This window comes from Cervus elaphus, chromosome 1 (assembly GCF_910594005.1).
Source record: "Cervus elaphus chromosome 1, mCerEla1.1, whole genome shotgun sequence".
Taxonomy (NCBI): domain Eukaryota; kingdom Metazoa; phylum Chordata; class Mammalia; order Artiodactyla; family Cervidae; genus Cervus; species Cervus elaphus.
The window spans coordinates 49,147,511-49,173,887 of NC_057815.1; the positions used below are offsets into that span (position 1 = coordinate 49,147,511).

The 26,377-nt window shown below is 36.1% G+C and overlaps 1 protein-coding gene across 1 annotated transcript; it reads right to left on the reverse strand.

The window, feature by feature from the left end:
- On the reverse strand, window positions 1-23,931 carry C1H11orf58 (chromosome 1 C11orf58 homolog). Its single transcript, XM_043902055.1, has 5 exons — window positions 23,477-23,931; window positions 18,264-18,347; window positions 4,820-4,880; window positions 3,173-3,282; window positions 1-2,461 (listed from the first exon to the last, which is right to left on the reverse strand). The coding sequence occupies exons 1-5, from the start codon at window positions 23,537-23,539 to the stop codon at window positions 2,234-2,236; spliced, it is 546 nt and encodes a 181-aa protein (XP_043757990.1). The 5' UTR covers window positions 23,540-23,931; the 3' UTR covers window positions 1-2,233.
- Between the last annotated feature and the right edge of the window lie 2,446 nt (window positions 23,932-26,377).

Here is a 26,377-nt window from a genome sequence, read left to right on the forward strand (position 1 = left end):
TTTCTGCTCTCAAACCATTGTTTAATCAGAACAACAATCACGTCAGGCTTTTTTCTATACCTTGAATTCTTCCAGGTTTAAAAAAATTACAGCTATGAGAAGACTTTTACCTATTAATTAATACACACAGGAATCTGTGTTCCTGAAAACCTTTACAATAGAAAGATCACTGGAACATCAGTATAATCAACACCTGGGAGAAGTATATTTCAGGTAAGAAAGTATCAATAGTAGGAAAAAGTTGCCATTCAACTTTCACCTCAATAGCATATTTCATTGCACAAAAGCAAACTGTATTTTCCCTTGTGGTACTTTAGTAGGGATATCAAAATGGCATAGTATCTGTCTTCCTTTAATCCCCTTCCCCCACAATTTAATAAAGAAAAACAAAAACCCAATGTTCATGCTTAAAAGACAGCCATGATATTTAATGTGGTGCTGGGCCACTGGGCCATATGGTCCAACAGATCTAAATTTATTCTGACCCTGAATTTTGTTAATGTCCAATAATAAATGAACTGGAGTAAGAATTTCTCTACTTGAAGATGAAGAAAAAAGGTCCTCCAGTGTAGTTATTTTAGAACAAGGCTCTTCTATTTATATAAGAACCGAGGCTTATTAATAACCCAGCATATTTAAATAAATTGATGAAAAGTACTTTTTAAAATATAACACTGTTAAACATAAATCAGTTTTCACTTCTTAAATTAGTTGTAATAAGCAACCCTACAGGCTAGATATTTGAAAATCAATGGCCAAACTGAAATCTGAACAAACCCAAACTTGTTTAAACCAAATGCTATTTGTTAAATGTTGTACATTCTGTTTACTACCCACTGACTCAGTATTTTACTATATAGGGTAACACCTATTAATAAAACAATGTGAGAAATAAGAAAAAAAAAATGTTGGGGGTGTGAAATACAAAAAAAACTTCAGGATGGACTGCATAATCCAGAAATCACCTGTTCTAGTTGCTATACTCCTTGAACATATTCTATATTTCAAAATGACATAGGAACTAAAAAAAAAAAAAAATCCAACACATTAAACACATACTTAAGCATCTAGACGTATAACGGTTCAGCAAACAAACAGGTTTAACTCAAGCCTTTGAACACATCACTTAGAAACATTAAGATTGTGAACCCAATTACTCAAACATCATTGACTAGCCCATAATGCAGTTTGTGTTAACCTGCTGTACAAATTAACCACATAATAGTAGTCAGATACTAATCTTACTCCAACAGAAGTAGTGATAAAATCAAAGCAATACTCCTTTTTGTAAGATAATTGGGATAACAGCACTGGGGTAAAATGAAGAGAATTTGTTTCAGATTCTTGTTCAATAAGTCTGTTCCTCATTTTTAGATAATGAGGATAAAGGTATTACAACCAAATATGGGAAACTGTTTTCTCTTTATTTAAGCACTAGGAAGGAAATTAACTTTGGTCACATATTACCTTAAAAAAAAAAGTTCCATTTTACATATTCCTAAATAGACAGGACCAAATGATCAGAGAAAAAATTTCTTCTGTAAAAATTGGCCAATTTTATATTAAAAAAAATCTAACATACAGTATCATTCAAATTATATAAAGACTGCTTGGGATCATAACATTCCAAATATATGACAACTGCAACCCCAACCTAACAGGTTTGAAAAGTATTTGCTCTCATGTTGCTTTGGTCCGAAAGACTAGAGCTGAATCAGTAAGAGTAAACTAAGTTCCTAATCTTTTGCCAGCATTAATTTAGACTGTTATTGGCAGCAGAAATATCCATGATGAATAGTTCTACTATGAGAAAGTATAATAAAAGAATATTTCCCATGAACACATCACAGTACCAGATAAAACTTTTATAAGAGAAAACATGAAGAAACAAAAAAAGATAAACAGCTACCACACAAAAAATACTGTTTCCCCCATAACTATATCTGAAGGGGTAAAAAGGTGATATTAGAGATTTTTGATGATGCTAACATGAAAAGAAGTTGAGTATTGTATTTATTTCTTATTTTATACAACTCTTACTCTTTACAAAAATGGTTATAGTCATGCCCATAAAAGTGTAACCCATGGCATCTGAAAGCAAACACTCTTTGTAATTATTTAAAAGGGCCTTTTTAAAAATTATAATACAAAGGTCTGTGCTCTATAAGCAGTCCTCCACTGTGCATTATAACAATAAGGCTTACTTTTAATACAAAGACTAAGTGTTTGGGAGTTATGAGCCACTGGATTTAACAAACATCATCTTATAGTTGCTTTTTGCGTCTTTTTTGTTTTTGGAATCCTCCACTTCATCAGGGTGCTCAGTAGCTTGGAGCTCTTCAGTAGATTCTTCTTTCTCTGACTCTGAATCACTTTCAGAGTCATCTGGACTTTCAGGATCAGGTGAATCATCATCATCATCATCTCCAGCCACATCACCTTCTCCATCATGATCATCTACCTAAAAACATCAACCAACAGCCTATTAAAATAATCCAGTACAAAAACTGGAAAAGACCCTCATTTTTGTCTCACTCCCTAGCCATTATATTAACAGTTTAAGAACAGAGGCTGCCTAGGGAAGAGCTGAGGGCTCAGGCATCTCTAGCTGTTTTATAAACTTGAGTAGGATTTTTGCTTAAGGGCTCTGAAGACCACCACCTTTCCTTCCCTCCCTAGTTTGAAATTAACATTGTCTTCCTGATGGAAACAGTACTTTTTTTTAAGAATAAGGCAAGTTAACCACTGATTCACGGGAATGCTGAAAACAGTTACCAATGTTTTGCATATTACATTATTTTGGAGTAATGAACCAGTAGTTATATGGAACGACATGACATAGGAAACAACTGAGAAAACTCTCCTAATGAGTATTTACATGAAATATTTCATCTAACTTGTGAGTACATTGTTCATGCCTACTTAAAATGTGCCCTAATGATTCTTTAAGCAGAATGTACATTAAGCTAGTATCAAAAAACATATTTCAAAAACTCTCAATATCTCTTCTCATTATCTACAAAGACCTAGTTTGGCATATAAAAATATTTTAAGTAACTATATAAAGAGAGGTTTCTACATAGGATTCTTGGTTGCTAGAGTAATTTAACAGAAATAAGTGATATCAAATTGGAATTATCTTTCCACTTAATGAAAATATGTTAATTACTACCTCACTGAAGCCAAGTCCACAATGTCGTCGATATCTTCCTGATAATTTACTGTCCATACTTTGTTGATATTGAGACTCCAGTTCTTCATTAATTTTCTTGTCTTCTTCCCCTGTATGTCCAGTGTACTTTGATTATGTTTCAGTCAAATTAATAAAAATATTTGATTACACAAAAAACCCATAATACAGATGCTATTATATTTAGGGCTGATTTCTCTGAGTAATTTTACAGTGAATTTTGTGAATGGGTTTATATACCATACATAGTTACCTAACAGACAAAATAACTTACTTCTTTAGTAACTACTTGAACTAGAAGCTGTTTTATTAAAGATGAAAAATTTTTCCATGTGATAATTCACACCAGATAAGGAATTCTCAGAATTGCCTGAAGTTTAGATACTGTAAATATTAATTACTAAGGATTTTGGGTGTCATGTTTTAGTTAATATGGTCTAATAATGGTTCTTCTGAAAGTGAAAGTTTCCTCCTAGTCATAGAAAAACACCTCCAACAAACAACAGCTTCTGTCTTTGAACACAAATAATGAAAAGGCACCTGATTCTGTTCAGAAAATGGCTAAATAAAATGACCTTGGAATTGGCTCTCCTTATGCCTTTCTTTGCATATCAATTTACTGAACCAATATATCATGTGACATTTGACAAATACATATACTTTTAACATATACTCTGTTGTAAGTTATGAAGCAGAATATTAAACAACCATCTATAAACTTACCACCCAAGGACTAAAATATTACCAATACCATTGGAGCTTTCTGTACGTGGCATTTTAATTTGTAAATACAAGAAAATAACTTCATACTTTAAAAGAATAAGTGCAACAGTTAAATACATTTCCATTCTGCTAAAGTTCAGACTCTTTAGCCTTTTGTAGCAATGCAGATTAATTTGAAGTAACTGTTCAACACCAGAAAAATAAAATGCCTATTAATTTCTAAAATATGCTACATAATCTAGGTCAGTATAAAGTTAATTTAAATGACATAAGTAAAGCTTTTCTTAAATGTATATGGGTATTGTGCCCTGTTGTTAATAATGTCCAAGATCAGGGTCAATATTAAATGGGAGAAAAATTTTCAGCACACCGAATTCAAATCCAAATTCTAATTCATTTTCAGTTTTTAATTTAAACCCCCCCCAAAATTAAAAGAAAAATTCATTTCTTCAGGTCTTCCAATGAGTTTATGCTCTTCAAAGATCTCAGAGCAAAACTTAGTGAATAAACTAAAAACCAGTATAATATGCCAACTATAACACTGTATAGTAAATAGTATACAAAATATATGTAAACTCTAGAAACTACAATTGGCAAGATGAGGCATAAAACCTCACTACAATTAAAATACTACATGTTGTAAATTTAGTAAAAATGAAAACAGAAACAAGTCAGGTTCTTGGTTAGAATATCATATTAATGTAAACTCTTTCAAATCCTTCATCAGAGTATATACTGTTACATGATACATGTAACATGTTTACATATACAACATTTATTTCTAACATGTTAATCATCAGAACTAATCAACAATTATACACAGAAGTTAGAATATCCCAAAATATATGCAAGTATTTCACATTCCAAATTTAGCACCTCCACTTTAATTATATTTTACCTTCTTACCTGTGCGGAAGTGAGATGTGGATTTGTGATCTCCTATAACAAGACGACCAGTATGTTCTTTCTGTGAGAAGAAGGAAATGTATTAGAATTTGAAACCACAGATTTAACATAATTATTGCCTATGTGCCTGATGCTGAACTTACATTCTTGCATGGATAGGGATGGGGAGGGGAAACAAAATCAATAAGTAAATTATAGTTATGTCTGAAGGCAGTGTCATTACAATAAACTAAGCAGAGGATGGGGAAAGAAAGTATGTAGACTTTAAACAAGATAGACAGATAACTAGAAAATTGGATCAATTTAAACATTTTCTTTTCTAAAATGCCAATTAAGAATTGTTTATGTCTCAGGCATATATCATGGAGAAAAAGCAAATCAGATTATTTAGCTAAATAAAGATAATGAACAAAATGACAGAAATCTAAAATATAAAAAATAAGAATCATTACTACTTAGCAACAGACCATAAACAGCTAGCTCGTTACTTCTGACTACAAAAACCACTCTTTCAAACTATGAAAAAGCACAATTTAAAACAATCTAGTCCTATACAACATAAAGATAAATCTAACTCAAAGTTACCAACTCATTAGCTTACATAATTAGTCTCAATTTATCAGTTCCAATCCATTCTTTATGGTTCATACTTAGTTTTGAAACCAAACAGGAGCCTGTGGGGCTCTTGGGCACAGAAACCTTTCTGTGTCCCTCATTTCTTGCTTGTAGGAAAGAAACTCCAGCCTCCCTGACCTTCCTTGAGTTCCAAAGGGCAGATTCAAATAGAGGCTAAACAGAGAAGGGAGGGGATGCAGAGTGAAGAGCAGTCAAGAAACAGTGTAGCCTTTGTGCAGGGTCTCAGTTCCATCTCAAGAAACACAAACAACAGAATCTGAGTTCTTTACATAACTAAACCCCACAAACAAGATGTTAGCATTCCTCATTCCAGATTAAAGGAACCAGAGAAGCTCTCCAAGAGACCACCTTAGGCCAGATTAAAGGGATCACAGAAACTCATATCACCTGAGGCCAGATTAAACAAGTGTAGGTCCTGTACACATCCTGAACACCAATCACAACCCCTGCAACAAGGTGATGACAGCAAGTATACACTGAGGAAAGATGCAGCAATCATCCATACTAAAAACAGCCTTCACACCAAAAATATTAGACTCATGGGCTATACAGGGATATTTCCACATAAAAACAACCCTTTAAGACCATAGCAAAAAACTGCAGGGGGCCAGGGTTTGATTCCTGGTCAGGGAACTAGAATCCCACAAGCTGTGCAGCACAGTCAAAAAAGGCCCGAGAGAGTTACTTACAAGGAAAACCTCGTAAGTCTATCAGCTGACTTCTCTACAGAGATGCTGCAGGACAGAGGGAGTGGCAACATAAATTCAAAGTCCTAAAAATCCCACAACCTAGGATACTCTACACAGCAAGATTATCATTTAGAAGGAGAAAGAATTTTTCAGACAAGCAAAAACTAAAAAAAAAATTTGTGAAAGCAACGATAATTAACATGAATAGCAAAAGGCTTATTTAACAGGAAGACGTAAAAGCAGACAGACATCAAAATCATAAAATATGGGGGAGGGAAGTTAGAAAATGTAGATTCTTATTGGAATGTGCTTGAACCTATGACTACCAGTCCAAAGCAATGAGATATAACAATGGGTTAAAACCATTTGAAAAATGAGAAAGACTAACAACACTCATCTTTATATCCTTAACTCTGTCCTAGGCAACAAGTTGAGGCTGCTTCAAACTGGCATTGTTCACAGTATTTTCTTTAAAACTCATGCCAAGGGTACAATCAATGTAACCTAGTACATTTCTTTCCTCATATGGGATTTGGTGTGTAACCTGGTAGAAAGCATTTTCACATTTCTTAAGTATGAAAATGTTTAAACCCATAAATATTAAGGTACTTGTTCAAATTGTTTGTTTAGTTTTTTCACTAATAAATCTGATATATGTAATTTTTGCTATAAGAAATTTTATTTAAAAAACACCTTGAAAAACAGCGTAACTACAAAACAAAAACATACAACAAATTCACAAAAACCAAAAAAAAAAAAAAACAAGAGAACTCAAATGTAACACAAACAAAAACTATCAAAACACAACAGGACAAACAAAAAGAAAGGAACAAAGAGAAATACATTCTCAACTGGAAAAGAAGGTTTGAAATGGCAACAAATATCTACCAACAACTGCCTTAAATACAAATGTACTAAATGATACAATCAAAAGAATGCAGACTGGACTAAATGAAGAGGCTACCTACCATAATGCTGCCTACAAGAGACTCTCTTTAGGGTGAAGGATACACAGATTTGAAATTGAGAGGATGGAAAAGATATTTCATGGAAATAGAAATGACAAGAAAGTGGAGGTAGCAATACCCATATAAGAAAAAACAGACTTTAAGACAAAGTCCATAAAGACAAAGGATACTATAAAATAATAACAGGATCAATACAAGAAGAGGCTATTACAGTTGTTAACATATACACACCCAATAAAGGAGCACATAAATGAATAAAAACAAAATACTAACAGACATAGGGAAGAATTGATGGAAATACAATAGGAGACTTTAATATAAGTGGACAGATCTTACACAGAATCAATGCAGCAACAGATCCTAAATAACACAACAGAACAGTTAAGACTCAATTGATACTTATAGGCCATAACATCCAAAAAATCAGAATATACATTCTTTCCAAGTGAACATGGAACATTCTCTGGGGTAGGCCACATACTAGGAAACAGAACAAGGCTTAACTAATTTAAGAAGATAAAAATTATTTCAAGGGTCTTTTCTGACCACAATGGCATGAAACTAGAAATCAATGACAGAAAGAGAAACAAGAAAAAAACAATTATATGGGGACTAAGCAAGATGGTATTAAAAAAACCAAGGTGTCAATGATGAGATCAAAGAGAAAATTTTAAAATATCTTAAGGCAAATGAAAATGAAAACATGGCCAGACCAAATCTGTGGGATGCAGCAAAAGCAGTCCTAAGTAAGAAGTTAACAGCAATATAGGCCTTCCTTAAAAAGATAAATCTCAAATAAACAAGTTAACCTACCGCCTAAAATATTTAGAAAAACAAAACCTGAAGTCAGAAGAAGAGGGTAAATAATAAAAGATGAAGAGGGTAAATAATAAAAGATGAAAAGGAAACAGGGCTTCCCCAGTCCCTCAGATGGTAAAGAATCTGACTGCAATGAAATATGACTCAGGTTCAATCCCTGGACTGGGAAGGTCCCCTGGAGAAGGGAATGGCTACCCACTCCAGTTTTCTTGTCTAGAGAATTCCATGGGCAGAGGAGCCTGGTGGGCTACAGTCCATGGGTTTGCAAAGAGACAGACATGACTGAGACTAACAATTTCACTTTTTCACTTTCAAAGAGAAAATAGAGGCTTTTTAAAAATGGGGGGAGGGGAGGGGAATCAACCAAGAGCTGGGTTTTTTTGAAAGGGTAAACAGAATCAACAAACCTCTGGCCAGGCTCACCAAGAAGAAAAGAGAGGACCCAAATAAAATAAGAAATGAAACAGGAGAAGTAACAACTAATATTGCAGAAATACCAAAATACCTTAAGAGAATACTATCAACAATTATATACCAACAAACTGGACAACCTAGAAAAAATGGACAAGTTTCTAGAAACATACAACACACCAAAATCGAATCAAGGAGAAACATAAAAATTTCAACAGACTGGACACTGGAAGTGAAACAGAATCGGTAACTTAAAAAACTCACAACAAACAAAAATCCAGGAACTGATGGCTTCTGAGGAATTCTAATAAACATCAAAGAACTTATTCCACTCCTTCTCAAACTCTTCCAAAAGATTAAAGAGGAGGGAAATTTCCCAAAGTCATTCCGTGAAGCCACCATCACCCTGATACCAAAACCAGACAGAGGTAACACACAAACAGAAAATTACCGGCCAATATCACTGATAAACATAGACGCAAAAACCCTCAACAAAATACTAGCAAACTGAATACAATAATACACTAAAAAGATCATGCAACATGATCAAACAGGATTTATCCCAACAATGCATGGATTTTTCAATATCTGCAAATCAATCAGTGTGATATGCCACATTAATTGAAGAATAAAAAACTACACGATCCTCTTGTGAATGAAAGATATGGCCTGCCATATCAATAAATAAAGGATATTTTGGCTATCAAGTCAGCAGCCACCCCCATTTGTGCACCCTGAGGGGATTTGGGATGGAGAAAAGCAGGATACCGGCCCTAGGTATCTAAGGTGCATATCAGAGGAATGATTTCAGTGAGTCTAAACTCTTATATTTTCCCATTAAATCTTCCCCGAAAAGCATTAAATTCATTAACTTGACATGTCTGGTTTTCCTTAGTTTCTTTAAAGAACAGTAATCTTTTGATGTTTCGACTATCTATAGTTTTTGTTGCAAAAATGTCTATATATCCCTTACCTCTTTGGAGGAGTAATTCAGAGCAATATGAGAGGCTGACTTAAGTCCACAGAAAATTTGCCAAATAAAACATAATTCTCAACTTTTAGGTTATGTATTTTTCCCAGTGGACAGTTTTGGTGACCAGGAAGGGACACAGAGAAGATGCCTCTCTTTCGTCTGAAAGCTGTGAGGAACTGAGGCCTTGACCACAGAGGCCTTGTGCCCATCCGTCTCCTTAGGGAGTGCAGACGAATTTGGATGAGTCTCTTTGGGTGAGTCTCTCCCGGTTCCTGATGATGATGAATTATATTTGATGGTGTCTAACAGGTGCCTCAGAGAAGGCAATGGCAACCCACTCCAGCACTCTTGCCTGGAAAATCTCATGGACGGAGGAGCCTGGTAGGCTGCAGTCCATGGGGTCGCTAAGAGTCAGACACGACTGAGTGACTTCACTTTTCACTTTCCTGCATTGGAGAAGGAAATGGCAACCCACTCCAGTGTTCTTGCCTGGAGAATCCCAGGGACGGGGGAGCCTGGTGGGCTGCCGTCTATGGGGTCGCGCAGAGTCGGACACGACTGAAGCGACTTGGCAGCGGCAGCAGCAGCAACAGCAACAGCAACAGGTGCCTGGCTCCCCAATTGAAAGAGAGTGGCTCCCCCTAGTTGAAAGGTACTAAGGGAGCCCAGATGAAAGACCCTGAGAGAAAGTGCCCTCTACCTGAGACACTGGGGGAACTCAAAGGAAAGACACTGGGATTTCCTCAACTGAAAACATACTGAGCAGTCCTGGCTGAATGGTTGGGTTAAGAGGCTGACCTGATTGATGTTGTCCTCAAATTGGCTACCTTAATAAGAATCTGTTGGGATAAAAGTGCAGTAGTAAATCTGAGAGAAATTCAACTTTAAAATAGGAAACAGACTCACTCAGAGAAATGAGGGGTGTCAGAAAGCCAGCCTCTGACTAATACTCCAGCCAGATTCATGTACATACAGAACTCACACCTGCAAGTAAATAAAGGAGTCTTGCCCTGAAAACAACTAAATGGAACTCGTTTATTGTATATGCACTTAAGTTAGAAAAAGTCAGCTTGAAAAAAAAAACAAAACAGAATTCTGACGTTAAAAAACAAAAGCCCTTCTAGGGGGATTTGCATTTATTTTTTCTTCTCTGTCTTTGAGATATAAATGTTTTACCTGATCTTCAGGCCTTTTCTTTTTGTGTTTTGAGCACTTGGTCCCTGTCATCCAAAAGGTACACAAATGGTGTACATTTAGCAGCCAGTCAAATAGACTGAGATTCTGAGCAGTCTTTTGTCTGAATTTACCAACTCACAGGGGGCTTTTTGGATTCTTAGCCTTCACTGCATCACTCGTTGAGTGAAGGCCTTTACTTTCTTAGCCTTATTACTGAGAATAAACTTTCTGGGTCTGTTTAGGTGGCATCAGTCACACTCTCTTGTGGAGAACCCTCTTGTGTTATTGGTTTAAGTTACTATTAAGATACATCTCACAACAACCAGATGATCAATCCTTTAAATTGGAGAAACTTTAAATATCTAAAATTTTAGAGAGCTCTTATTATAAACAGGATTCCCTGGTGGCTCAGTGGTAAAGAATCCACCTGCCAATGCAGGAGATGCAGCTTTCATCCCTGGGTTGGAAAGATCCCCTGAAGAAGGAAATGCCAATCCACCCCCTATTCTTGCCTGGGAAATCTTGTGGACTAAGGATCTCGGTGGGCTACAGTCCATGTGGTTGCAAAAGAGCCAGACATGACTCAGTGACTAAACAACATTATAAATACGTGTTTTCTTGATACCTATGGGAAAAAAAATGAAAAGGTAGGGAAAAAAACAGTATATAATGGTAAACTCTAAGAACACCCTTAGTTTAATAAACACAAAAAACTAGTTTGGAGAATCTTATTTTGGTTTCTGCTTCCCCTTAATGGATCTTACAGATGCTGATAAAAGCGTTAGAATAATTAATATTAATTAGGTTGATTAACAGAAAAATAAGAAAAAAATCAAAGTGAAAGTCTAGAGACTATTTCCCAACAAGGTAAAAATTTTAAAGGAATTTATCCCAAACGGATAAAGAAATGTTTAGATAAATGATTATTTTTAAATGGGATAAATATGTCAAAGGGATTAAAACAAAAGATTCTCAAACAACATTACCTAAGTTTCAATGTGTCATAGAAATCCTCACCCCAAAGTACTGGTCCCCAACAATAAAAGACCTCAAGCAGGTCTGTTCTATTTACTTCTGTTTTATATATATATATATATATATGTATTTAAAGGGTGGAAGAAAATTGCACTGAGATCCTGATCAACAATTACTTGGGGAAATGAGCCAATTTATCAGCTTCAAAGATTGAGAAAAGGGCCCGAGTCACTTGTCTCAACCCCTCACTGAGGACTCCAGAGACTTTTATACAAAATAGATAAAATGGTTGGAGGATAAAAGAAAGGAAAGCTTCTAGGACTCCCTGTAAGACCAAGACTTCCTGACGGAATCCTAATAAAAACTAGAGTCAAAGGTGTTAAAGTTGACAGAATTGAGGTGAAAGTTTATGAAAATTGGTATTTATGTTCACCAGTATACAGAATGCTACATAAAAGACAGTTCATAATTGCTTACTTTGTAGTATTCACTAGAAAAAGCTTTCAAGAGTTAAGAATCCTAATTTAATACAAAATTAAAGCTACTACAAATAATTAAAAAAACAGTCCAGTATGCTGGAAAAGTAAGATGTGTGTTAAGAACAAAAGAAGTTCTGAGGATTAGATTTGCATTTTGATAAGAGAAAAGAAAGTAACTCTTTCCTAGAAGTGGTTAGTTGTAGATGAGAAGAGAGACAAAATAATATAGATATAGAAAGTGATGGAAGGTTTGTGGAAAAGGAACTCTGAGTAAAGAATTTTGTACATGGTCAGGGCTGACTAAAATTAGACTGAATTACATAAATGGATTTTTCTAATAAAAGTAAGCTGGTACATGACTGAACTTGTTTCTTCTCTCTGTTGAAAGAATAAAGTTTTCTTAGGAAACTGCTTTTGACAACAGATTGTGTGAGTTTCTTTGCCTTTAGGTGATCTATATTTGCTTTGAAATCTTTTGTCACTGTGTTTAAGTACTGTTTCAGAATGACCTATGATCCTATTTGACCAAGTGTTGACAGTATGGACAGACTTCCCAAACATCAAATTCTAAAGTTCTTCTGAGCTCCATCTAACTCTGGGATGCTTCAAAGGGACCAAGACACCTCAGCGAGCAATGTCAAACTAATTAGGCTTATCAGGTATGTTAAATTACTTGAGAAGCATTGTCATGTAATTAGAGATGAACCTTATGTTATATTTTATGGATGCCATTAATAGATATTCCAAAATTTACATGAAATTACTAAAAATCTGAGATGCCCTGGTATAATGTTATCATTATAATTCTACTTATTATCTTAAAATGTTTTATGTTCAAAGACATACCCAAGTTCACTGTCAACTGCATTGTAGTCAGTTCTTTAACCATGCCATTTTAAGTCCTGTCATTTATGAACAGTCATTGTTTTCCTCTAATGCTTTTATAAAATGAAGATCTTCAAGAAGATTTATAAAAAGAACTTTTAAAAAAAAAGTAAGTTTCTAATAACTTTTAGATCATACCACTGAAGTAAGTAAGAAATGACAAAACTCTCATGTAAAACCTGATGACTTCATCCAGATCAACAGGCATTACATGGGACTGAATGAAATAATAAACATATAACTATGACTTTTGGGGGGAACATACTAGCTTTTCGTCTTTGTTTTCCAGAAAAACTTTTCCTCTATTATTCCATGATCTACAAGTTGATCAAATATTCCTTTATAAACAAAAATAAAACATTAATTGTTTATACTCTTTCTCTGCCGTGAAAGTGAAGTCGCTCAGTCATGTCCGACTCTGCGACCCCATGGACTGTAGCCTACCAGGATCCTCAGTCCATGGGATTTTCCATGCAAGAATACTGGAGTGGGTTGCCATTTCCTTCTCCAGGGGATCTTCCCGACCCAGGGATTGAACCCGGGTCTCCCGCGTTGTAGACAGATGCTTTACCGTCTGAGCTACCAGGGAAGCCCTTCTCTGCCGTACTATGACCTTATTAATGTTACCAACTATATTAATTATCCTGTCTAGTTTATAAGATCATCTATTGCATTACCTAATATGTAACCAGGTCTCCAAAAAAATTAATGATGGCAAAGTTATTAATGTTACCAACTATATTAATTATCTTGTCTAGTTTATAAGATTGTTTCTTGCATTACCCAATGTGTAACCACATCTCCAAAAAATTAATGATGGCAAAGGTCTTAAGACAGTTAATCTCACACTCACACACATGACTCCCTAGCACTGTTGGACAAAATTGGTCACAAAGTGCCTCTCAAATGTCGGTTGAATTTATAATCAAGAGGAAAGAAGAACTATGAATGAAAAATGTAGCCATGTCAGTAAACAAAGGACGCTGTAGCCATCAAGCTAGCAGCCACTGCATTCACTGCATTCACCACTTTGCTCCGCGTAGAGATTCAGAATGTAGAAAAGCAGGATACGGGCCCTAAACAGTTAAGATGCCTTTCAAAAGAATGATTTCAATGAGTCCAGACTTGTACCTCCCCACATGAAGTGTTAAATTCACTAACTTAAATATCAGATTTTCCCTAGTTAACAGTAATATTTTGATGTCCCAACTAATCCGGTTTTTGCTGCAAAACTGGCTCCTCCCTTACCTCTTTGGAGCAGTTGCTCAGAGCAATCTGAGAGGCTGCCTTCTGGGCTTAAGTACTCAGAAAATCCGCTGAATAAAATAATTCTCAACTGTTACGTTGTGCATTTTTTTCAACTGACAATCTCAGTAGATGAAGAAAAAACTTTTGCTAAAACTCAACATACATTTATGATAAAAACTCTTCAGAAAAGTGGGCACAGACGGAATCTACCTTAACATAATAAAGGCCATATATGACAAACCTACAGCTAACATAACACTCAAAGGTGAAAACTTGAAATCATTCCCCCTAAGATCAGGAACAAGACAAGGACACCCACTTTTGCCACTTTTATTCAGCATAGTACTGGGAATCCTAGCCAGAGCAATCATACAATAAAAAGAAATAAAAGGAATCCAAATTAGAAAGGAAGAAGTAAGCCTGTCACTGTTTGCAGATGACATGATACCATACATAGGAAATCCTAAAGACACCAGCAGAAAACTACTAGAGTTCATCAATAAATTGGGTAAAGTTGCAGACTACAAAATTAATATATAGAAATTGGCTGCATTTCTATACATTAACAATGAACTATCACAAAGAGAAATGAAAGAAACAATCCCACTTACCATCACATCAAAAAGAATAAGACACCAAGGAATAAACCTACCTAAACAAGCAAAAGAACTGTATTGAGAAGCCTAAAAGATGCTAATAGAAGAAATTGAAGACAACAGAAACAGTGGAAAATATTCTTGAATTGGAATAATTTATATTGTTAGTGACCATACTTCCCAAAGCCATCTACCAATTTAATGCAATCCCTATCAAATCACCAATGGCATTTTTCAAAAGAACTATAACAAATAATTTTAAAATTTCTGTGGCCCCAAAGAGCCAAAACAATTTTGAGGAAGAACAGTCAGAGGAATCGCACCCTCATTTCAGACTATTCTACAAAGTTACAGTAATCAAAACTGTATGAAACTGGCACAAAAACATACATAGATCAATGGAACAGGATCAAAAGCCCAGAAATAATCCCATATACTTATGTCAATTAATCTATGATAAAAGAGGCAAGAATATACAACAGAGAAACAGTCTCTTCAATAAGTGGTGCTTGGAAAACTGGACAGCTACATGCATGTGAATGAAATTAGAACATTCTCTAACACTGTATTCAAATATAAACTTGAACAGGATTAAAGATATAAGTAAATTACAGCACTATTTATTTCACCTGTCTCTCAGGGCAATAGAAATAAAACAAACAAGTGGGACCTAAAAAAACTTGAACTTAAAAGCTTTTGCACAGCAAAAGGAAAGGAAAGGAAAAAGCAAAGCAAAAGCAAAGTGGGCACAGACGGAATCTACCTGAACATAATAAAGGCCATATATGAAAATGAAAAAATAATCTATGGAATGGGAGAAAATGTTTGCAAATGATGAGACCACCAAGACATTAATTTCCAAAATGTACAATAGTTCCTATAGGTCAATAGTTCCTATAGGTCAGTATCAAAAGAAAATCCTGATCCAATCAAAATACAGGCAGAAGATCTAAACAGACATTTCTCCAAGAAGACTACAGATGGCCAAAAGGCACATGAAACAATGCTCAACACCACTAATTATTAGAGAAACTCCAATCAAAACTACAAGGGGGTATCACCTCACACTGGTCACAAAGGTCATCATCAAAAGATCTACAGCCAATAAATGCTGCAGGGGATGAAGAGAAAAAGGATCCCTCCTGTGGTGCCGGTAGGAATGTAAATGGAGAACAGTATGGAAGTTCCTTAAAAAACTAGAAATAGTTACCATATGATTCATAAATCCCATTCCTGGGCATATATACAAAGAAAACTACCTCAAAAAGATATAAACACCCCAATGTTCATAGCAGCAGCATTTACAATAACCAAGTCATGGAAGCAACCTAAATGTCCATCATTTAGGTGAATGGATAAAGATGTGGTGTGTATACATACATACATACATATAGGAATTATATATATGTACAATAGAATACTACTCAGCAATAAAAGAATGAATAATGCCATTTGCAGCAACATGGACAGATCTAGATATTATCATAGTAAATGAAGTCAGACAAAAACAAATACATCACATGTGAAATCTAAAAAAATATACAATGAACTTATTTACAAAACAGAAACCAGACTTACAGACATAGAAAACAAACTTACGGTTACCAAAGGGCAAGACGGGTGAGAGGGATAAATTTGGAATTTTAGACACAAACTCTTACATATACAATAGACAAACAATAAGGTCCTACTATATATGTATATAGCACACGGAACTATATTCAGGATCTTGTAATAAACTATAATGAAAAAGAATCTGAAAAACAGATATGCATAACTAAATCACTCTACTGTATATTTGAAACTAATACAAAACTGTAAATTATACTTCAATTAAAAAAAAAGAATACCAACTGAAAAAAATATTGTTCACTAAAATTAGCGGCTCAGTGGTGAAGAGTTTGCGTGCCCTTTCAAGAGACTTGGGTTCAATCTCTAGGTCAGGAAGATCCCCTGGAGAAGGGAATGGTAACCCACTCCAGTATTTTTGCCTGGAAAATCCCATGGACAGAGCAGCCTGGTGGGCTACAGTCCATGGGGTTGCGAAAGAGTCAGACACAACTTAGCAACTCGACAATAACAGCAAAACTGTTCATTAAAATTTGACTCTGCAAAGCAATCTCTTTTTTCCCCCCACTTATTTTTATTAGTTGGAGGCTATCTGCAAAGCAATCTTAACCAATCAAGTGTGAAGATATACAGTAGATAACAAATCATCCTATTGTGAAATCATGCCACATTCTCCATACCCAAAGATGATCCTCCTGAAAAGCTTCAAGCATTAATGTTTGTTGCCCTACATATTATTAGCACAAAAGCAAATCAATAATTAAGTAGATTGCTGCTTTAGATTGCAGGAAATATGTAACAAGATTTGAATATATGCAATGGCATCGAGTTACTCTAAGATGATAGCACCGTGACTAAAGTATCAGTTATAATCTTTGCTATCAAAGAATTTAATGTATCTTATACCCATTTATCAGTAGCCAAATTTTTTCTTTTTTTTTTTTAAATTGTTCAATCTGTCCTCCACCTTACTCCCCCTCCTCCTCTTTTACTGAGATATAACTGACCACTGGTGGTTAAATTTCATACATTTTATGTTAGGCTGTTCTTTCAAGGTACTTAAAGAAATTTAAGTCTACTAGATTGAGTATACTCCCTAAACTATTACTTTATATATCCTTAGAAAATTTATTTACATGAACCAAGAAAAACTTCAGACTACTTTCTATGACAAATCACAAATTATTGGAAATCTGGACTAATGTAGATACAAATGCTTCCTTCGTATAGGTCCTAACATCTTACATGATCTTTCCCTATGCCCAACTTCACTGTTCTAGTCTGGCCAACTCTTAATCCTCTCAGATTCAGATCAATTCTATTTCTGGGAAGCTTTCTTGTGCTGCTAAGCAAGAGTTAGCTTCCCCTGTCTGCTGATTTCGCAGCATGTGCATAGCTCTTCCATAGTAATTATAATTCTAGATTGTCATTATCTGGTATCCTCCAGCACATGATGACTGCAAACATGTGTTACTGATCTGTGTGATCCCATCCTGCTCCTCCAGGACCTAGGACAGTGCTTGGCATGTATTAGACAGTCAACAGTCATTGGTAAAATGCATGAATGCATCCTCATATGAATAAGAAAAACAAAGGCAAAGGACAGAATTCAAGTTTTTGATAAAGGCTATTCCTTTGGCCACTACTTAAAGAGCTGGACAAGCTATAAAATATGAAAGATTATTCTTTGTAAGATCTACCAAATGGTCTGCCCAGAAGTATCAAATTATTAGGATAACAGCAAATCACAACTTTTGCCTTTTCTTTCTTCCACAGGAGTCTACTCAAACAAATTTTTTTTCTCTATATATTCTCTAAACACTATCACCCAGTGGCACAGAGAAACCTAGAAGCAGCTCAATTAGGTCAGTTACAGTTACAAAAAACTAAAGTAATCAGGCAGACCTTAAAATGTAAAGTAAAATGGAATCTGAGTGTATTCATTCTTTCTCACTTTACACACACAAAAAGGGCATTATTTTCACAGAAAAGATAAAAATGTATTCTGTCTGATGCTTACCTTTCCTGCTCCCATAAGTCTCAAGAACTTTTGCTTTCTTTCTTCATTACCTAAGTCTGCTGCCTCCCAATTGCTAGATCCAAGCTGGAAAAGAAATAGACCAATTAATTTTTTCTGTATAATAATAAATATTAAGAAAACTTAGAAAGAGTCCACTAGTAAATCCCAAGTTTTCTCCTCCCTCCTACTCCCATCAGTTTTCACTATAAACTAGACTCATTCTTGATTAAGAAGTTAACCATATGCATTATATTTGATTTTAAAAATATTTATTTTCTGTTACCATAAGGCAAACTCCTTTAGTTCTTTTGAAGCCAGAGATCTGGGTTTCAAAAGTTTACACCTGTAAGAATTACCTAGAGGACTGGTTAAAACACAAACTGCTGGACTGTACCTCAGGAATTTCAGATTTAGTACATCTGGGGTGGAGCTCAAGGATTTATTTCACTTCCAACAAATTCTTAAGAGACGCTGATGATGTTGACCACACTTTGAGAGCTACTTAGAGCCGTACAGGGCCCAAGGGTACCTAATACTTTGAACCTAGAAGACTGCCACAGCTGTTAACTGAAGTTAAAAACTGGCTATAGTAATATTCTAAAGAACAGTATAACTTCAGGGTCAACTGGACCCATTTTTAGTTTCTTTTTTGAACAGCTTCTGTTACTTCTAAGGACTAGTATGTTAGGACTTTTATTCTTTAAGGTCTTCCAAAGAAGAAAGAGAATATTTACTATTTTTTTAAAAAAAGAACAGAACAAAACCCATCCTATCTTGTAATTATCAAATGGGTCTATTGAACCTTTTTATAAATCTAATAAATATTATGGAATCCTAGCAATATTTTTCCCTACATCTTGAAACAAATGTAAGAATCATTTCATTATAATTCATTAATCATTCCCAATTATGCTAAAAATGACTAAAATAATAAGAAAAGTTATCCCACCGTGTTGTCCAAAGAATTGCATCATCTTTCAAGAAGACATCCCCTCTCTGTTGTATGCTTTAACTTTCTTTGGACACAGTTGAAAATTTTACATTTCTACCCATAATGGCAACTGAGTTAAAAAAAACCTAGAAACTGACAGGAGATATTTCATAACTATTACATGGATTAGAAGATGAATCAGAGAAGGCAATGGCAACCCACTCCAGTACTCTTGCCTGGAAAATCCCATGGATGGAGGAGCCTGGTAGGCTGCAGTCCATGGGATAGCTAAGAGTCGGACAAGCCTGAGTGACTTCACTTTTCACTTTCATGCAATGGAGAAGGAAATGGCAACCCACTCCAGTGTTCTTGCCTGGAGAATCCCAGGGACCTGGAAGGGGGCGGGGGGGGCGGGGCCTGGTTGGCTGCCCTCTGTGGGGTCGCAGAGAGTCAGACACAACTGAAGCGACTTAGCAGCAGAAGATGAATGCAAAATGACGACTAGGGTATACACTCTAACGATAATGGCAAACTTAACTGCAAAAATCTCAAACTATGAGTTTGGGGATGATGAAATACTAGATTTCCCCAACCCAGAAGTCAATGAGAGAGAGAACTTTTCTCCAACCTGGAAGTCAATGTGAGACGAAGAAAAAAGACCAAAAAAGAAATCTGATACTTTCATCTAGAAAGCCATTCAACAGGCTTCATCTTGCAATACTGCAACAATAGCCTGGACCATCCCATTTTTTCTAGAGATATGTAACAATTTCCTCTTTTATGATATTTGTACACCAAAACTTATTTGATATAGTTTGTAAGTGGACAAATATTAAGGGCTGGTGACTAGAAGGAATACAGAAATGAAAGCATTCACTGAGTTGATCATTTCAGTTGAGTTTATAATCTAAAAATGAAAATGCTGTATAATTATAGAGAAAAGAAGCCAACCCCCTTTCTACACAAAACTGTGAGAAATGAAAGCGTTTCAAAAAAATTCTTCAGGTATCATATTTTGATGATGCAAATGCAAGAATTAAGATAAAGCTAAGATCTATTAAAATAGATCTGAAATCTGAAATTATGTTTCAGTTTCACACATGACAACTGATAAACAGTTAGCTATATTCAGAGAATGCTAAATATTTTGGGTATGCATTTGTATATACATATATGGTGGAAAAAACCAAGAAAATTTGGTTTGTTATGGTTAAGTTCTAGAATTTAAGTTATTAGAATTTCTAATAAAATTAGTTTTACAATCTTTTTCTTCTGAAAATTATTCATAAAAGACAATTAGAAGAATGCATATGTAAAACAATAATAGTCATCCTTTCTGGGCATAGGAGAGTTGAAATATCTGTCTCATATTGGACACCCACTTATGGTTCTTCTCAATTCCTTTTGGTGGCATGCTCTTCTGATTCCAGCCATCTAAGTCCCCAATCTTTACTTTTTCCCACCTGACATCTCATATTTTTTCATAGACTAGTTAGTTCTTAACTATTTCTGGCTCAGTATAGTTAAGAAAAAGAAACCCAAAACAAAAAACAAAGTATTAGTGAAGCTTAAGTTCTGATTCTCACTAAACACTTGTTCCTTGGACCTGATATTTAACTTTTAAATTTTAATTCTCCATCTGCCCAAAGAGTCTTTTTTGAAAGGCTGTCTTAAGAATACCAACACCTAAGAACTGCATACTGTTTCACAACTTACAAATCACTTTTCATTTACATTCTCTCAAGAGTCCATTTAATAAATAAGGACACTGAGGCAAAGAGGCTAACTGACTTGCTTCCATCCTCTGCTCTTTCCACATCATACTCTGTACATGATCAAATGAGACAGGATATATACAAGTAGTTTATGAACTACAGTTATAAAATATGTAAAATTAATTTAAAATAATTGTCTAAAAAAGCAAAACTTCCCCAAATTTCCTATTAAAAGAGCAAATATCTTCAATGCCTTACATAAATAACCCTATCATCTACAATTTATAATTCTAATTAAAAAAAAAATCCTGAAGTCCTTCCAGTTCTTCTTTCCAGGTGTTCCCATACAGTGGAAAGTACCTTGCTCAAGTGCTGCATTCTGAAAAGCACATGGGTGCCCACACATTCTTAGAGATTCTCCACCAGTTACTAAAGTCATCCTCCCTATTCATCCTACTTCCTAAAAGACAGCTTTCATTTCTCCACTCCAATCAAACCATTTTTAAGTTGGTTTCATCCTTAATACACTTATTATACAACGGCAGTCAATTTACCTCCTCTTCAGTACACACTGTAGTAACTCTTAGCATTTATTTCTACAATTGTCAGCATTTTCCAACAGTTGGATTCCATGATTTGTTACCCCCAATAAACATGAGGTGAGTGGGCAAAGAAAACTGATAATCTTTTAGGTCAGAGGAACATTAGAAACTGTTGACCACTTACATTTAATTTTCTAAACTTAGACATATATTTTAAAAATTTAAATATGTATTATTCTTAAAATAATAAAAACACAAGCACTTAAAGATAACTCCCAATCACCAACAAAAATAAAAATAATGTTAAAGAAACTGACTCAAAAATTACTGTCAAGGGACAAGTTACTACTGTATTGCACTAAAATACGGAATTCAGTTCAGTCCCTCAGTCGTGTCCGACTCTTTGCGACCCCATGAACCGCAACATCTATAGATAATGTGTTAAGGTCCTTGGACCTAATTCTGAACTGCAACTGTAACCACCTCTATCAAAAGGAATGCTCATAGGATTGGAAAAGGTCTTAAAGGTCATGTAGTTTACCCTGATCTCATCGAAAACTGTAGAGATTTAATTATTTAATCACTTTAACTTTGTTAAATTTTCTGTGAGTTTTCTGTGAAAATAAAAGATTATTTCGTTGATTCTAGCAAACAGGTGCCTGACATTCTAGCAATCCAGTCACAGTTAAATACCAGGAGGAAAACAGCGTAATGGTTTTTAAACCATAAACAGCACCCAGGTTACTCAAAAAGCCTAGATAAATTCCTGATAAGTACTGGCTTACTATATTAACAAGAAAATATCTCAAAGCCAATTGTAGGGAGGAACAGCGGGCACGAATAAATCTCACTATATAACTATTCATCCTCAAATCTTTACTGATTACTTATCTTTCTGCAGAGCTAAAATCAATTTCCGTAAAGAGCCTTACTATTCTGGACCTAACTCCACCATTTACCTGATGAAGGATGGGTCTTAACGTCATCTCATTGACTACAACTGATGCACCAACAGAGTTCAATGAGTCTTCTATGCTTCGCAAAGTAAAATATTACCAAAGGCACTGAACCGCACTTTAGAAAACAAAGAACTCTACACATTCAGAAATTGACAGCGCTTTAAATAACCGAAAGTAAACTAGTTATCCTCCCTTCATCATCCTTATCGATAACCTCTCCACCATCCCCCGCTCCCCAATTTTCCCGTCTACGTTTCCATGGCATTCATCCATTGTATGAAGGACCTAGTTTTAGGTTTACTGGTTACTGCAGTGTCCATGACACCGCGCTAGGAGCTAGTACAAATACACAAAAGGCCCAGGATAAACACCATAGTTATTCATCTTTTAATTCCCAACATCTGGCACTGCAGTAAATATTTAATGGTTTACTTCAAGGAATGAATGGCCTGCTATTTAAACTGACAACTGTGGGGGGAGGGAGAAGAGAAGTACTTGACATCAAAACGGGATTCTACATCTCAACGTCTCAGGCCTCAGCACTGTGCGCCAGTTCTCTCGGTACAGTTTTTCCGTTCAGCACTTTCTTGGTTTACTCTTAACAGTGCAGTTAATTTTAACTGTTACCATTACGTTGCAAAAATAATCCCGGCCAGAAAATCTGTCCAAATTTGCACGAACATCTCGACTTTATCACAGGAGGATTTTAAGCCTAAAACCAGCAGGATCTTGCCATCTCCTAGTAAAAACATCCATAAAGAAGCTTCAACAGCCCCCAAATGGGTGAACACGTACACTTCACTAAACTCTTTCACTTCTCGACCATTCAGAATTTCCTTCCTCGATTCCCCTTCCTATGCAGGTCTCTGGCTCTTAGCGGGTAGAACTCTACAAACAGTTCAACCCTAATTAAGAAAAGAGTATATTTCCCATTCTTCTGGGTCCTCCCCGCGGCTCTCCCTCTTCAGGTCACCTCAAGCGCTTCCTCCGTCTTCATCCACCCTTCCCCGCCTATCCCAATCTTTGGTAGGCCTCAACCCTCCACCACTCCGCCATTGTTATTTACATCGTCGTCTGGGGAGGCTGAACGCTTCACCCCGTGCGGATGGGACTCCCTGGCAGCACTCATCGTTGCGGACACCACAACGGGAAAGGTCGAACCCACTCGCCCGTTCTCCTCAGCCGCGACGCCAGCAGCCTGCAGCCTGCCACCGGCCCAAGCAGCAGCGCCACTCCACAAGGCAGAGTCCCTCCGGGCCTTGTCCTCCACAGTCGTCACTGCCGCGGGCGCTCGCTACCTCGGCGCACTCTGGGAGTTGTAGTTTCCTGGTTCACAACATACCGCCTGAACAAAGGAGATGGATGGGTGACTAAAACTACAACTCTCAGGAAGCCCAGCGGCGCCGCCAGCACTGTGTGGCGGGAGTGCCCTCCGAGGCTCCGCCTTCCTCGGCTAGTGGAGGTAGCTTTCCCGCGGATGGGTATGGCGGTGAGCGGCGTAATGAAGCTTCGTTGCTACAGAAAGAGACTTAGCCTGGGGTTTTGCATTTCACTGTGGGACGCTGCCCCTTTTACAAATCCATTCGTTACAGTTAAGCACTTGGGTTTAAATGTAATGTTTCAGGCTTATAGAACCTCTCGAGTAGCCTCACCCCCAAACAAAAACCTTTCCGGAAAAAAATATGGCTCCTACCATTTCCCCTGTGGTGTTCGCTATGGCTCGTAGTGAATTTCTAAACCGGCGGGGCTGCTTTTAGAAGATTCCGGACAAACATTTTCCCGCTTTCTCATTCTCACTGGGATGAGTTTAGTATTGGTGTTAAATGCCAGTTAATTGGCCAGTATTGAAACTAGGCTCCACCTGAGGAAAATCTAAGCTTTTAACGCTGCTTTATGTGAAGCAGGAGTGACCCTCTCCAACCTCGCTTCTGGTATGTAGGTTTTGTACTTTGAGGGCCTTCAGAAAGTGAAGTCCATCTCTGCGAGAGAGCCCTGTAGCTTTTCCTTTTAAGAAATAATTTACTTTAGAAGGAAATTGAGGTGAAATTCACATCATGTAAAATCAACCATTTTATAGTGTTTAGTTGCCTGCCTGTGTGCTAAGTCGCTTCAGTCATGTCCGACTCTTTGTAGTGGACTGTAGCCCTCCAGGCTCCTCTGTCCGTGGAATTCTCCAGGCAAGAATATTGGAGTGGGTTGCCATTTCCTTCTCCAGGTGATCTTCCTGACCCAGGGATCAAACCCGCGTCTCTTGCATTGCAGGCGGATTCTTTACCGCAGAGCCAATGGGGAAGCCTAAAGTGTATAATTAAGTGTCATGTGATGTATAAACAATGCTGTGCAGCCATCACCTCTACCTAGTGCTAAGACATTTTCATCACCCCAAAATGATTAAGCATCTCAGTACCCCTTAAGCAGCCCTTCCCGCTTCTTCCTTCTACTCACCAACTGCTAGTTTAGTAAGAAAGAAAGCACTAAATGTAAAGTATTAATTGGATATTGGAGTTTAATTCATGGAGTAGCAAGGTATCTCAATTTTTAACTAGGCCAGAACCTGGCTGAACCTGAACAACTTTTTCCTTACTTATTCTGAAGCTATCTTACCTTGTTCAGAATTTTAATTTTGTTTGAAAACCAAAGTCAGTAAGTACGGTCTGTACAGATAATACAGACTGAAAGTGCAATTTGGTATTGAGCACAGCCTATGAAGCTGCTCAGCTATTAGCTTCTGAACTCAGATATTACTCTAATTTGACTGCCTGTGTGGTCCTATTACTTTCCTAAATTTCTGATGATCACTGAACCTTTTATAGAACTATTGACTAGTAGAAGACAGTTCTTTAATTTATGCAGTCTTGTATTAGAATTTTACTCCTTTATTTTGGAAGCAAAAGAGTAACAATTCTTGTTAGGAAATATTGTAAAAAATCTAACTGTGACATCCTATTTTATAACAAAGCAAGGGCGTCTTTATCAATTAGTTCTGTGGTAAAAATAAACCTTAAATCAAAGAGAAGAGTAAACTCAGGAGGAGGAAAGGTATTTTGGGGAAGTGGTTGCTTGAAATTATTTATAACATTTTGTCTGACTCTATGATTCTATAAAATGTTTATAAGTTTAACTACAATGAAATACAATTAAATTAGAGAATTTTCTAGGATGGGCTATGGTTCACACTCAAAGGTTTTAACAGACTGTAGTATATATAATTTAAAACCGTTAGTTTTGTTATAAGTAAATAGGATGGCTGAGTTGGTAATTTACATTGCTAAAAGAATTCTGAAGTGAAAAAAGAACTATCAGTGAGGTTGGTGAAAGTCCAGAAAAGATTAATGATCTAGTGACATGTCTTTTATTTTGGCCCCAGAATTGTTGGTACACGGATGGCTAAATCTTCAAGTTACCATAAAACAAGATTAAAAGCCAACAAACAACATAGGAGATAGTAGAGACTGGATCATTTTATCAGATTCTACTCAGTTTCATCTACAGAAGGCTATAGGTAAGGATGAAATTATGCAGTGTAATAAATGCATATGTGGTAGAAAAACTTAGTAATACTCTTCTTCCTTGTTTTTAAAACAAGAAGAAGTTGCTCTGAAATACCTTCTTCAAGACTGGGACTGTTCTATATTGTTTTTGTTTCTGTATCTTCTAGCACAATGCCTACCACAGGATAGTAAGTTTTTTTGAATTAATATAGGAAATTTGAAATTATACAATGCAACAGAGTGACATCTCATATAAGGCCCAGAAACTCTGCAATGTCCTTCTTTCTTGGGTAGTAAAGACAAGGAGAGGAGATCCTGTTACTAAAAGGATTTTGAAATAATTGTCCTAATTATAAAGACCATGCTTTCCTCATTTTTATATACTCAATGCTTAACATGTAGTAGGCATTCAAAAATGTTTGTTGAGTGCATACATTGATATCCCTCAACAAAGAGGAGTCATAACTAGCACAGTT

What these genes read in the sequence shown, in the direction of transcription:
- C1H11orf58 (XM_043902055.1), bottom strand. Translation starts at nt 23,539, where the DNA reads ATGAGTGCTGCCAGGGAGTCCCATCCGCACGGGGTGAAGCGTTCAGCC. An exon ending in CAGCCTCCCCAGACGACGAT is followed by an intron (nt 18,348 to 23,476) that starts GTAAATAACAAT and finishes TTTCTTTTCCAG; the next exon opens with CTTGGATCTAGCAATTGGGA. An exon ending in GTGGACTTGGCTTCAGTGAG is followed by an intron (nt 2,462 to 3,172) that starts GTAGTAATTAAC and finishes TGATGTTTTTAG; the next exon opens with GTAGATGATCATGATGGAGA.